A 15,884-nucleotide genomic window follows, 5' to 3' on the forward strand; every position below is an offset into this window, starting at 1 on the left:
TGTGGAAACTGAGGCTTAGTAAGTTTAGTAAGTTGTCCAAGATCATAGATAAAAAGTCAATGGAAAGTAGCAGAGCTTGAACTCAAACCTAGGTTGTTTTAAATTACTGCAAAACTTTTATTTGTCCCTGCCGGGGTAAAGACTATAAATCTTTCGAATAAATTCCCTAGAAAAAATTCTGAAAAGCCAACTCTACCTCACTATAAAAGGAAACTTTTCATCTGAGCCTTTTTTTCCTTCCTACACTCCCTTTTTCACAGAAAGAACATTTTTTTTAATCTGTAAAATAATTTATTCTGGTTTCATTCAATAAATTATCCCCATGTGATCAAATCAATTACTGTTTATCAAACTTGTAAAGTGGTTAATGTCAAATTTGAAAACAAAATAAGTTGGCTCATACAGATTGAGTAAAATTGAGAAAAAAGTTGTTCTATTTTAAAATTAGCTTATTTCTTTTGCAGCAGCTGATGAGTTCTGAAGTAAAGCGGAAAGCTGCATCAAACAGCCGCAAGTCCATACATTCTAAATGGCTCCTCTCTGTTGACCTGACTTCTTCAGAAGCTGGGCTCAGATGCTTTAATCCCAAGATGAACTACGCAGCCCTAATTATATAATAGCAACACAGACTCTTTCTAGGTCAACAGCCCAAAGCACTGCTCCACAGGCAATTAATTTTAACAACATTCTATCAGACAAATAGGCAGAGTAAAAACATTACTATCAATGTGCAACAGAGCCTGCCAGAGGAATGTTTTTAAGTATATGCCCTCTACTCTTTAAGGTACTCTTGGTTCTTCTTTTCTCTAATAATTATTATTTGTGTCACTTTAAAAAACGCATAACAGTACGTTTCTTGAAACCACCTATTAGATTGAAATGGTGAAAGGGAAGCATGGAGAGAGAGTGAACAGATTCACATGCATTTGTAAACATTCTCCTAAGAGTTTAAACCTTAACTGACCCCTACAGGAGACAGTTTTGAGACTTTAACAGCTCTTTCTCCCTTTATATAATAATAACAAAGGTCCCCTGCCATGCCCTGAGCTAACATCTGTTGCCAATCTTCCTCTTTTTTGCTTGAGGAAGATTGTCCCTGAATTAAGATCTGTGCCAATATTCTTCCATTTTTTATGTGGGACACCACCACAGCGTGGCTTGACAAGGGGTGTGTAGGTCCATACTGGGATCCGAAACTGTGAACCCAGGCCCCTAGGCAGAGCACTAGAACTTAACCACTATGCCACCGGGTTGGCTCCTCTCATCACTTTTTTATAGAAAAGAAAACTAAAGTTTGGACAGGTTATACATGAATTGCCCAAAGTTGTACAGCTCCTAAGTGATAAAGCTTTCTGAAATCAGGTTTCCCAAACTCAGATTGCTTGCTGCCTCCCAACTTTCAATACTACAAATGTTTAGTTTGAACATGGTAAGTATTCCAGCCTTGTCTCCAAGGCTCTTTGCATTGGCTTGTCTCATTTGCAATTTGATTCAAGTAAACAAACACATATTGAGTTCCTATTAAGGTTCAATGAATATAAAGATGACAAATACATTCTTTGCATTCAAAAGTTTTCTCATTTCGTGGAAGAAGAAGATGGATAAACCGTGAAGTACAATCCAAGTTACTCCCTTACTGTACTTACCATGCCTTCCTGAAAATGTGTGTGCATGTGCAAACATAACAACTATAGAATTGTACACTTTAAGTAGGCGAATTGTATGGTAGGTGAATTATATCTCAATAAAGTGATTTATATTTCTTAACATAAATATTATACTCAGTTCTCTAAAATTGCTACTTATTTTTTAAAGTAAAGGTAACATAAAATATCTAATAGTTGCACAAATGTTACCATGTTAGCAAAGGTACAGGCGCTGCCCCAACAAAATGTGCGCTGGCAAGCAGAAGGCTGCCTGCCCATTGCCCGGCCCTGTGATCCAATGTGAACCTTTCATTGTACAGGTGAAGACGATGAAAAACAAAGGTGCTGACCTCCTGGAATGTTCCCAAGATCACACAGCGAAATCACAAGTGGAAGTCTCTTCTACTGCCCTTTTCACTATTCCATTGAGTTGGGATACCTGGTGAAGTCTTTACCTTATTACTCAACAAATAGTTATTGAATAGCCTCTATTTTCTAGGCATCATTCTAGGCAACATAAATATGTCGGTAAAAATCATGGAAAAAAATTCTACATTTTGGTGAGAAAGATAGATAAGAAGCATTCAAATGAACAAGGAAACACAAACAAACAAATAAAAGATAGTAATTAGTTGCTGTGCAGAGGATTAAAATAAATTATTCTTGGGGTCACTTTAGATCCTGAAGAGATGACATTAAGCTGAGCCCTACACAGCAACTTGTGAAGACTAATGGAAGAGAAGTCCAGTCAGTAGCCCAGCTGGCGAAAAAGTTTGAAGGCGGGAATGAACTTAGAGTGTGCTGAGGAGAATAAAGGAGTCCATGATGACCCTACATGTTTGACCTAAGTAACTGGATGAATGGTCATGCCAATAATTGCAATAGAGAACAGGGGGGAAGAAATAGGTTTTGACAGGGGGGATTACGAATTCTGTATTGACATCTGCATATCCTACAGCTAAACCCTATACAATATTATGAGCCAATGTTACCTCAATAAAGAGAAAAAGAATTCTACATTGACTCTATAAAGTTTGAGAAGCTTGATAGACATTCAAGGAGGGAGGGCGTGGGAGTGCAGGGGACACGACTAGAGGAGTAAATGCTGTCTGAAGAAACTTGTTGGCCTCATGGACTGGTGGTTCCTGTCTGACTTAAGAGACTTTTTGGATTCCAAAGAGACAATCAAAGCAGAGTGGTATAAAAGGATGTGGTTGGTAGGAGGCAGAGACAGAGGTAGAGAAAGTAGGACTGATTAATACAACGGAGATGGAACACTTCATTGCAGAATAAGGAGTTGGCACCTCTGAGCAGTTGTGGTGTAATTTTAAGGATTCGATAAACCTCTATATTTGCAGGTGGTAGACCCAGACTTTGCCAGAAAACTAGGTATTATAATCTGTTGTGTACCTTTTTTTTCAAATAAGGAAAACTTCCTACGTTCCCTCTGTGTTACCTAGCAGCAAGCTTGTATTTTAGCAATGCTAAAAAACAGTGGCATGATGAACATGGACTCTGAACCAGTCTTACACTATTAATCAGTTCTCTATATTAGACTCAAAATGCTTTTTCTAAGTTGCAAATCTGAAAATATATGTCCCTAATGAAATCCCTTTACAGTCCCTCATTTCTCTTAGTAGACAGTCAAACGACTCATCATGACCCACAAGGCACTGGATGCTGGTCCCTGCCAACTTCTCCAGCCTCACTTCCTGCTACCTGTTGCTCATGGGGCCTGCTGAGTTCTCTATTTTCAAATGCACCTTGTACTCTCTCTAACTGCTAATGCTCTGTTATCTACCAGGACAAGACAGAGATGCTTCTTGCTCATCTCTTCCCTAAACTAACTCTTACTTATACTTCAGGTCTTCATTAAGATAACACTTCCTCAGAGGAAGTTCCTCTAGAAAGCCTACCTTGGCCCCTTGGCCCAAGTCTGATTTAGGTGCTTCTCCTCCAGGCACTCCATCATCCTTAGCCCAGACCACCCCATATTACAATTGTCTGCATACTTGAAGCTATCGTACATAATCTTTTTGAGGGCAGGGACCGTGGCTGTCTTGTGTACTGCTGTATCCTCCACACTGAGTGCAGTCATGGACATTTAGCATCTAGAGTCTCAATATATATTTGTTGAATAAACACAAAGAAAATTTTCTACCACAGTACAAATTCCTAGAGGACAGGAACCCTGGCTGTCTTAAGGTTCTATCTCCAATTCTGATCATAAAGTGAGCGCTCAAAGAGTATTTATAGAATTTTTAAACTGAGAGCTTTACATTGTATGATTTAGTCTTATTGAAAGTGGAGTTTCTGGTGAAGAACCTTGCTGTTGTCCTTGGGCAAGCTTTGGTGAAAGTTTAACCTGCCTAGCAGTGGATACCGTTTCCAAGTCCATGTAGACAATATTTAGACGAATACTACTCACCCACACTCTCAAAATGGTCAGCTTTGGTAACTAAACTACCATAAAATAGTCCTGCATCTAAGCATTTTCCTATAATTGAAATACTCATTATGGTCCTGAAACTTAGACCACTTGATTAAAATGCATATAGTTCTTTAGGGATTTTAAGTACTTTGAAATCTTTATCTTTCTACAATGTGGAAATAAGTTTTATAACTAAACTGATCACAACAATCAATGTTTTAATGCATCAATTCCTTACATTAAAACCAAGAACACAAAATCATGATTTAACTAAAACATGTATTCTAATAAGTATAGATATTCATAATTACCTTCTAGTGCATATTTCATATCCTGAGCAAAAAGGGTCCACATAATTTCAGCACTGACTTTTCCCATGTTCAGTTCTTGAGGAAACCTAAAACCAAACACATATATTAGCACATCAAAAAGAGAAATGTACCTAAAAAACAGAGCAAAATACTTCACTTTACACATATACTACAGTGATTATTATATTGTTCATAAATACTTTTGTTTATGAGATTTCTCTCTTTTTCGAAGAAGATTAGCCCTGAGCTAACATCTGCTGCCAATCCTCCTCTTTCTGCTGAGAAAGACTGGCCCTTAGCTAACATCTGTGCCCATCTTCCTCTATATGTGGGACGCCTACTACAGCACGGCTTGCCCAGCAGTGCCATGTCTGCACCTGGGATCCCAACCCGTGAACCCAGGGCCGCCGAAGCAGAACGTGGGAACTTAAGCGCTGTGCCAGCGGGCCGGCCCAGAGATTTCTCTTTAAGAACTTTCATAAGCAGGAAAAAAAGCTACACACCAGAGTGTGGTGATGAAAACAATTATTGGGTGGCGGGAAAATAGACACCATTACATCAGTTCCAAAGTAGTGATCCCCAGGGCTCCGGATGGATGTCTTAGAATGTGTGTGTGTTTGTGTCTAAGGATCCTCTTCAGTTTTAGCAAACGCTTCATCTTCATATGTCTCAATTTTGAGGATAAGTCAGATGAATCTGAGTGACAGTGACCATGAAATACCAAAACCATGCCTCACATTCATCTGTTAGCCATTTTCCTTGGAACAAGCTTGAGTGCTTCCATTTTCTATTTGCTTAAAATGGATTATTGCAAGAAAGATTCTTCACCCCTCAGGTGAAATATCCCATGGTGGACACATTGATCAGGACTCCAGAACTCCTAGGCAGGTCCGTGTTTTAGATCAAACAAGCTTAGGCTAAAGACAAGACTCCCACTACTGCCGAAGATGTCTTCTGTTTGTATATGTTTTCAATCTCATGATAAGCTCCTCGTAATATAAGTCCAGTGAATATAATGACCAAGTCTTTTCATTTCATGATAAACATTCACCCCATGCAAGTATGTAAGACTGAAAGTATTTTCTGTTCTAACAAATATTTACTATATAATATATATATAAAATGTATTCATACATATGTATACAAAAAATCATATATATTAAGAAACAAAAATATATATATATATATTTTAAGGAACAAAATTAGCTCTCACATTCGTTTATACTTTTGGGTCTAAATCAAAAGAGTAATACAATCCTGAATGGGATAGAAAGTGTTACCGAAGAAAACATGACTTCAAAGAAGAAAAGACCACTGACACTACATAAAACTATTCTAGTCAAACTTTTCACCAAAAGCAAGGTGTGCTTCATTAAATATCCCTTACCATCTGCTATCAATTTATCTAACAATGCCAATTGATATTTTAAAACGTAATTGCAGAATATGTACGTTTATCAAGTACTAAACTCAGAACACTTTCTATGCTTAAAAATATTAATACAATATGAATACACACAAAATTAATTTCAACATTAAACTTTTTCGATATAAAAGTAACGCTAGCCAAGTAATTTATTTCAAAAGTTTTCATTTGTGGATAGTGACTAACATCACAATTTATAGTATATTAATTTTTATGTAATGGATATGAAACAACAAAATTGTAAGTGATATAATGAAAGTGCTTCAAGCTCATAAAATGAGGAAATTAATTACTTTAATTTTTTTGAATCGAATAAAGACTGTATTAATTCACTTTACAATGCTGTGATACAAAAAACAAAGACATTGTACAAAAAGAAAACTAAAGAACATTATCTCTCATAAAAATATGTGCAAAAATCCTCAACAAAAAATGGCAAATTCAATCCTGCAATACATAAAAAGAATAATACATCATGACCAAAAGAAGTTTATCCTAAAAAAGCAATGTTGGTTTACCATTCAAGAATGAATCAATGTAATTTACGATATTAACAGACCAAAGAGAAAAACTATTACCATCTCAATAGATGCAAGAAATGTATTTGACAAACTTCAACATTCCTTCGTGATAAAAAAAAAAAAAAAAACTGTGAAAACTAGGAATTAAAGGAAAGTTCCTTAACCTTATAAAGAGAATCTATAGAAACCTACAGCTAGGGGCCAGCCCTGTGGCTGAGTGGTTAAGTTCGCATGCTCCGCTGTGGCAGCCCAGGGTTTCGCTGGTTCTGATCCTGGGCGCGGACATGGCACCGCTCATCAGGCCACGTTGAGGCGGCGTCCCATATGACACAACTAGAAGGAGCTGCAACTAAGATATACAACTATGCACCAGGGGGGATTTGGGGAGATAAAGCAGAAAAAATAACCCTACGGCTAGCATCATACTTAATGGTCTCATACTAAGATCAGGATCAAGGCAATGATATTTATTCTCATTATTCCTATTAAACACTGTACTAGAGTTCCTAAAGACTGCAAAAAGGTAAGAAAAAGAAACGAGAGGCATATAGATAGCAAAGGAATAGATAAAACTCTCTATTTGCAGACAACACTATTGTCTACATAGAAAATATCCAAAAAACTACAAAAAAACTATGAAATAAGTTCAGCAAGGTCACAGAATACAAAGTCAAGATACAAAATAATTGTATTTCTATATACTAGCAATGAACCATTGGAAATTGAAGTTAAAATAGTATCATTTACAATAGCACCAAAACTTATGAAATATTTAGGTATAAATCTAAGAAAATATGGACAAGATTTATATGAAGAAAACTACAAAATATTGTGAGGAGAAACATCAAATAAACCTAAATAAATGGAGAAATATTATATTCATGGACTGGCATACCCAATATTGTTAGAATGTCATTTTTCCCTAAATTGATTTATAGATTCAATGCAATTTCAATCACAATTCTTACAGGAATTTTTGTAGAAATTGATAAACTGATTCTAAAATTTACATGGTAAAGCAAAAGAACTAGAACAGAAAAATGTTTAAAAAATAGCTGAAGGATTCACATCACCTGTCTTCATAGCTTACTATAAAATTATAGTAATTTGAAATATATTACAATGTACATCTGAAAGCCATATAATGTTATAATCCAATGTTACTGCAATAAATAAAATAAAATAAAATCTATGGTAATTAAGACAGTGCATCTTCAAATACAAGGTCAATTAATTTTCAATAATATATTACATTAATTCAATGGAGAAAGGATAGTCTTTTCAAAAAGTTATGCTAGAGTAATTGGATAGCCATATGTGAAAAAATAAAGTCATAATTCACAACATATAAAAAATTTCCTCAAAATGGATCATAGACCTAAATACAAAACCTAAAACTATAAAACTTCTAAAAGGAAACATAGTAGAAAATCTTTATGACCTTGCGTTAGGCAATGGTTGCTTAGATCTGACACAAAAAGTACAAACTATAAAATAAAATATTGATAAATTGGACTTTAATAAAATTAAAATCTCTTTAAAAGATACTGTAGAGAAAATGGAAAGATAAGCAACAGACCAGGAGAAAACAATTTGCAAAACAGTTATCTGAAAGGACTTGTATCCAGAGTATACAAATTACTCTCCAACCTCAATAATAAGAAAAAAATTAGCCAATAAAAGTGGGCAAATGATCTGAATGACATTTCAGCAATGATAAATTGATAGAAAATAAGCACATAAAAATATGCTGAATATCATTAGCCACTAGGTACTTTCAAATTAACATTACAAGGTGATACCACCATACGTCTACTAGAATAGCTTAAAAGCAAAACAAAACCTGACAATACCAAGAGCTGACAAGGAGGCAAGAATGCAAGTGTGCAGAGAAGCTGGAATTCTGATACATTGCTGCTGAGAAGGCAAAATGTTACAGTCACATTGGAAGGCAGTTTGACAATTCCTTATAAAGTTAAATATACATTTACCAACATTTCTCCCTAGGTATTTACCCAAGAGAAATGAAACTCATATTTATACCAAAAGCTGCACAAGTTGCTTAATTCTTAATTGCCAAAAACTGCAGTCAATGTCTTTTAGCCGATGAATGGATAAGTTGGACAGATTCATAAAATGGAATCTACTAAGCAATAAAAAGGAATAAACTACCAAATCATTAACAATGTATGTGAGTATCAAACAAATTATGCTGAGTGAAAGAAATTGGACTCAAAAGTCTACACACAGTATGATTCCATTTATAACACATTATTGAAAAGACAAAAATATAGGGACAGGAAACAGTGGTGGCCAGGGCTTGGTATTGGGAGAGGGGTTGACTATAAGGAAGAGTGAAGAAACTTTTGGGGTGATAAAATATTCCATATCTTAATTTTGGTAGTAGTTACACGACTGTGTTTATTTTCTATATTATCAATTTCTGCTATTTCCTACCATCTACTTTCTTTGGGCTTAATATACTGTTTCTTTTCTACCCTTTTAAGAAAAATGCTTAGATAATTAATTTTTGGCTTTTCTTCCTTTCTAAAATTTGTATTTAAGGTATAAGTTTATTTTAGGAATTCTATTTAGTTGCATCCTAAAAAATTAGCATGCTGTCTTTGCATATTAATCCAGTCAAAATATTTCACATTTTTAATCTTAATACCTAAACCTCTACTATTTGAGGATTTCCTAAGTATCTTTTAGTAGCTGTTTTCTGCCTTAATCAGACCTAAGGTCAAAAAATATATTCTGAATTATTTCAATTTTCAGAAATTTGTTGAGACTTGCTTTATACTCGAGCCTATAGTTAATTTTGGTAAATAATCTTCATTTTCCATCTCTTGTCTCCTTGAACTTTATTCTGGACATTTTCTTCTGGACTATCTTCATGCTTACTAATTCTCTCTTCAGTTGTATATAACCTACTGTTAAATCTATATATTGAGTTATTAATTTTATTTGTTGTAGTTTTCAGTTCTAGAATTTCCATTTGACCTTTCAGTAGTTTTGAGTTTACTGCTGAGTTTTTCCATTTTGTTACTTAAGTTCTTATATTTATTAATCATAGTTATTGTAACATCTGAGTCTCTAAATTCTATTATACTAATTTTTTATAATGACTGCTTGTTTTTTACTGAATCAAAGATTTTTTGTACATGAAAGATAAATGCATAATTTGAGTCTCTGGATGATGTGGGTATTCTTCCAGAAAAGATTTATTTTTCTTCTGGCAATAATGTTTTAGAGTTGGGAGAGATGAACTTAATCCAATTAGGGACTGAGCTCTCTCAAAGCAGGTCAATATTTTATACGTACTTACTCTTAGGATGTACCCCTCCACAGCCTCAACTGTATACTTGGGGTATTCACCAAGACCCACAACCTTGTAGGGTCTGAGTTCCAATTATTCTCCTGTTCCTGTGTTCAGTTTTTTCAGTTTTTCAGGTGCTACTTTCTTTCTAGCTTCTGAGGCTCTCAGCTTTACCATTAGGCAAATCAATCAATGCCTCTAGAGGAAAGGGTCCACGCATTTCTGACATGCTTTTCTAGTAAATACATGCATATATCATAAAGATATAAAGAAACTCATGGGGATAAAAATATAAATTCCATTCTATTAGCTATGTTTGGGCAAGGAGTAAAGGGAATTGGATTCAGGGGGCATATGTACATGTAAGGCTTCAATCAAATTTGCAATGTTTTATTTATTTCAGAAAATATCTAAAATTTTATAAATTTACTAGTAGTAAAATAAGAGGTAATATAATATAAATGACTTCTAATGCATGTAACATTTAATAAGTAACATTCATTAATAAGCTGCTATTAATTAAAGGCCTAGCATGTGTTGTGCACTGTGCTAAGGGCAGATTACGTACTGCTAAATAAAACAGACACAGTTCCTGCCCCTCTGAAGTTTATAACCTAATAGGCATGGCAATAAGGACTAATATATATATATACATACGTATATATATAATATATACGTATGTATATTTATAAATATAAATATTTATATATTGTATATATTTATAAATAAATATGCATGTATATATTTATATTCATATGAACATATATATATTTAAAAAGAATATCTAAATAGTCTAACTATTTATATAGACAAGCTCTCTTCATAATAAGTTCAATGAAAAAAACTGCAGGGTGAAAAGATAGAGATGGTTGTGGGAAACAGAGTGGTTTTGGTATATCAAGGGTTTTGGAAAAACAACAACTACTCATTATTGGTTCCCAGAGGTTGTGACAGCAGCTTATTTTCAATGGAGGATCACTCCTGCAGCCTCTACAGAAATGGGAAAAAGTAGCATGAACAAGTTTGACAACTGGGGATTCGGAACTTTTGGTTATCAGGCACTAGCACTGATAGGAAACCTGGTGTATACTATAAGTGATGGTGACTCCCATGATATCAAAGAAGACAGAAAAATAGCAACATGGAGAGCAGAAACATGGAGGATAAATGGAAATGGAGAATGAAGAACACTAGCTCTAGCTGAGAAGATCCTGACGCACTAAACCAAAGAGCAAGAGCAAAAACACTCACAGATGTACTAAGTGGCTGTTGTTTTTCTATGCCATTTTCTACCCTTGGGTTGATGTGACTTCAAGAAACATGGGTTACAATGAAAAGGGACATATTATAGCAGTAAGTGTAATTACGGAACACAATGAAGCTAAGAGTATATCATGCAGGAGAATGTGTTGGTGCCGCCATTGACAGAAGTTACTTGAAGAAAGCAAGATTTGCGTGTACTTGTGAAGGAGGGTAAAGATTAATTGGTGGAAGAGATAAGTTGTGCACCCCAGTTAATGGTTGTAATTACTATAATAAAAGACTTTCAAAGTGACTTCTAAAATATTTTTTCTTTAATCTAGAAGCTTCAATCAGGTAACTTCGAAACAAGGAATCTAAAAATAATCTGTTAGTCTCAGGATTTTCTCAGATGTATAAGCAATGTCAAGTCTGATTTTCGTTCTTGAAAGACTGTAGTTTAAGGGTTCTCATTACTACTATTAAATCCTCAATGTGCCAAAACCAAACTACCATTTAAAATAAAGCAACACACTAGAAGAATATACACAGGATATATAAAAGGCACAGGGATAATATTATTAATATGAAAGGAATTGTTGCAAATCTATAGGAAAAAGATGAATATTAAAAACAATGGCTAATGAGATGAATGGGCAATCTAAGAAGAAAAAATACAACTGCCTAATAAGCACAAGAAAAGAGATGCTCAACCTCTCTAATATTCGAAGAAATTTCAATTAAAATAATAGTGAAAATGTTTTACTGAAAAAAAATTCAGACTGGAAAATATAAGAAAAGGCTGATGAAAATTCAGGACTTGTTTGAACCTCGTGTCCAAAAGTTATCTAATGACTCTACATGCTTCCAAGTTCTTATGTTATTTCAATACTTGTGTTACATCCACCCCTTCTCTCCTGCACCCCAGCAGTTCCCGTATGGGTATGAAACCTGATGTTAGATGAAACCACAGAATAATATGCAACTATTAGAAAAAAAACAAGGTAGGTTTGCTTGTATTGGCATGAAAAGATATTTTAGTCAGTGTTAAGTAAACAAAGCAAATTAAAGATGAGTACACGTAATATGATCCCACATTTTATTAAAAAATATATAAAAACACCATCAAATTAATTCCTATGCTCATATATGCAGAAAATATTAGCTGGAAAAGAATATAGCCAATTACCTAAAATTTGTAAGACTTGGGTGAAGGGAATCTTATTTTTGGTTTTTATTTTATTTTCTTGACAAAAATGATACGTAGACATTAGAACTTTTGTTTTCTACTTCATACCATCCTTGAAGTGGAATAGGATTAGTTTTGTAACCATAAAAACTTTAAAAAAATCATTTCTCTTTTGAAATAAAATCAATGAGAATTTTAATTTATATGTAGGGGCTTTTGTAAAGATGAGTAACATTCATTTATTTCTCACAAAATCCCTATTTGGGATTTTTTAAAAATGAGGAATTAGTGGTCAGGATTTGAGCTTTGAGCTGTTTTTCCAAAGCTCATGATCTCTCCAACAAAGAAACAGCAAATATTCAATGATTTTTTTCCATACTTAGGAGGGACATAAAGGTAACCTCATTCACAGTCATTTTAGACTCAGGAACATTAGCGATTAAGAAATCTGTCCTAAAACATGAAACAAGTCAACGACAGAATTGGAAATAGAGCTTATGCTTCCTGACCATATTTCTTTTTCATTTTCTTATGACAATAACAGAAATTCCTAAGCATTGAAAATGTCTTCACAGCTTATTTTTTTCTGTCTTTTCTTTGTATTAGCCTATTGATTTTGCCTTAAAATATCTACAGTTCAAATCATTAGCTTCATGTTTTATGCAATAATCCCTCTTCAAATTTAAATATCAAGATCAATGTTTGATAAACTCAACTTATATGCAGAAGATAATCTTTGGGGTCTGGGATATTTTCTGATATCTGTTTTAGAAGAGGTTTTGCTTATAGTGTATTATGATACGTTGGTGTCAGATTTGGCTGTGCTTACCGTAACCTATGGAGATAAGAGATATCCTAAGCTGGAAACAAAGAACTCAAAGCTTGTTTTTATTCAGCTTCTTTTGAAGTCTATATTTTTATTTTACTTTTTTACCTCTGTATGGTATTTTTGGTACATTTGGAAATATTTCTCTGGCTCTTTCTTACACAGAATCTAGTTAAATAAAAAAAACATTGCATTTAGCCCTGAATCTAAACAGCAAACTTATTCATCAACTGCTGCCACAATCCACAGCATCTTCTCCTTTCCACACTCCTGTGGATTCTTCCTTTGATATACCTGTGGGATTTGTCTGTCCCTGCCCTATCCCTATTGTCACATCCCTAAATCTTCACCCTCACTTGCCTCAAGAATTGCGCTAACCTCTTAGTTAATCTATTTGCCTCCATCTCTTCCTCTTCCAATACCTACTCTATATTACCACCTAATTTACCTTTTAAAGACACAGGCCATTATATTTCAAGCCTCTGCTTTAAAACCATCAATTGATTGTCACACATTCACTAGTATAGAAAAGTTTCAACTCATTAACATGACTTTCCTGGCCAATGACGATCTGACCCCAAGTTTAACCCTTTTTTTGTGTATGCGAGGAACACTGGCCCTGAGCTAACATCTGTGCCAATATTCCTGTATTTTATATGGGATTCTGCCACAGCGTGGCTTGACAAGCAGTGCCAGGTCCGCACCCAGATCCGAACCTGCAAACCCTGGCCTGCCCCAGCAGAGCGCATGAACGTGACCCTTACGCCACCAGGCCGGCCCCCAAAGTTAACTTTTATCTCCACTCTCCAACACTTTGCAGGCTCTAGCTTCTCAAATTACTCACAATTTCTCAACATATCTGACATCCCATGTCTTCTGATCTTTTTCTCCTGCCTGTTATCTCTCCTCTTCAGTTTCCATTTGCTCATAACTATTCTCTCTTCCTTCAAATCACAGGTCACTCAGTGTCACCTCCTTCTAAAGTATTCTTTTGTACTCAAGGCAGAATTACCAGTGATTAATTAGCTGTGAAGGATAGGGCAAAGAAATGTGTACAGTGGCTATAAACTGGATCGTAGCTCACTTAATATTAAGAGTTAGTGATAGTATGGGTGCTTTTGTACTGTGTAAATTCCATAATTTGACTGGTGACACAAGATTTAACCTATCTAGTATGATTTTATTGGCATTTGCTTTATAGTTCAAAACTGATGAAAATAATACGAATATTTTTCTATTTAATCAATTTTGTCTAGCATTAGAAAACAATTCTCCACCTAGCATCTCATCACTATAAAATAATATTAATTATGCTTATATAGTCTTCTTAAAATATGTGTATATTTCCACTCCTCATCATTTAAACAATTCCAGAAGCCAGGATATGACCTGGTGACAATATGTGTAAAACTAATAGTTTGTTTCCTTAACAATTTTTTTACTCCTACCTACTTAGTGAAAAAAGGGGAGAAAAATTCACAAGTATGAGCAAAATACAACAGATAAAAGAAAGAAATCAGTACTTGGAGTGAGAGGAGAGACAGCTAATATTTCTCATAACAGATTTTAGCAAGTTCTGAATAACTACTGGCTAGATTTTATGTTTTCAATTTTTAAGGGGCCACAAAAAATCATTATTTCCATAAGTTTTTTTGCACTGTGTCCAAATCTACAAAGGAGATTTGAAAACACATAATCTCAGTTTAGCATCAAATTTTATATACTTTATCTATGTTACATCCCCAGTACCAAATCATGATTCAAAAGGTAGAGTTGTTGTCTTCTTACATATTCCATAGTTGAATATTTCTGCCTTTTCTTCGTGCTAAGTCTACGCTATCTGCATATTTGCCAGAGGCTTATTTTCTGCAATTTAACACAGTTCTGGTTATTTCTTCTGCACAATCCATAGCAGTATAATGCAGTGGTTAAACCTCAATGCAATCCAAAAGATAGAGATTTGATTTCTCCTCTGCTACTTAACTAATTTACTCAGTGGAGCAGTGAGGAATCTCTTTAAAACTCAATTTCCTCATCTCCCAAATGGGGACGATAATAATTGTGCAATTTGGGACTTTTTCTAGGACTGTGTGAGAATTAAATGAATTTTACATGTAAATATTTTGTACAGCCACTGGCACATAGTGAACACCAAATAAAAGTTTGCTGAGGATAATAATGAAATTCTAACTACAAATAAGACATTCAGGTAAATATTATTTGGATTCTATTGATTTCTAATGGAAAAAATATTATCACAGAAACTGAATGGAAGTTTACATTTGTATTTGCTAGTTTTCAGTCTCCAGAAAAATACAAATTGCTAATAAAATTAATAGCAATAAACTTCATTGCAGAGGGACATTTTTATGTACTCACAGGAATAAACTGGTTTCACAAAATTCAGAAATCTCAATCTACATATAACAATTTATATGCTAGTTACAAATAAATTCCAAATTATGATATAAGCAGGACTGAAAGAGGTTTTAACTTTCCATAATTGTTTTTCTAACCTTGTAGAAATTATTATATATACTTAAAAGTTAAAACAAGTACACATATAATATGGTACATTAAATATTCATGTTTTATGATTCAGATCTAGAAAGTAAAATTGGCCCTCCTCATACTGGTCTAAATTCATGAAGTTTTGCTGTACACAAATTAAATTCTCTAATAGCTTCACCTCTTCTTCATTTTCAATGCAGTGAAAGCTTAACTTAGTCTATCATTTATAAAAGGAGGTTTAATGAAATAACTGATCCATTCCAACATTATTTGAAAGTCTCCTGTTTTTAATTTGCAGCAATTAATACAAAGCATAAATGTTTTAAACCTTGAATCCTATGAGACACAACAATTTAATAACCCAATTTATTATCTTGCAAATCTCTTAGTGAAGTAAGGAAAACATAATCTACCACTGCCAAATTTGATAATACTGATTCATTAGTCACAACAGATAAAATTAGA

General features: G+C 34.2%; 1 protein-coding gene across 1 annotated transcript in view; it reads right to left on the reverse strand.

Moving 5' to 3' along the window:
• UNC13C (unc-13 homolog C) overlaps window positions 1-15,884 on the reverse strand; it is a 565,722-nt gene that overhangs the window by 182,114 nt on the left and 367,724 nt on the right. Inside the window, 1 exon segment of the mRNA XM_070501335.1 lies at window positions 4,389-4,474. Within this exon segment, the coding sequence (XP_070357436.1) occupies window positions 4,389-4,474 (86 nt within the window).

The sequence above is a fragment of the Equus asinus genome, chromosome 2, assembly GCF_041296235.1.
Source record: "Equus asinus isolate D_3611 breed Donkey chromosome 2, EquAss-T2T_v2, whole genome shotgun sequence".
Taxonomy (NCBI): domain Eukaryota; kingdom Metazoa; phylum Chordata; class Mammalia; order Perissodactyla; family Equidae; genus Equus; species Equus asinus.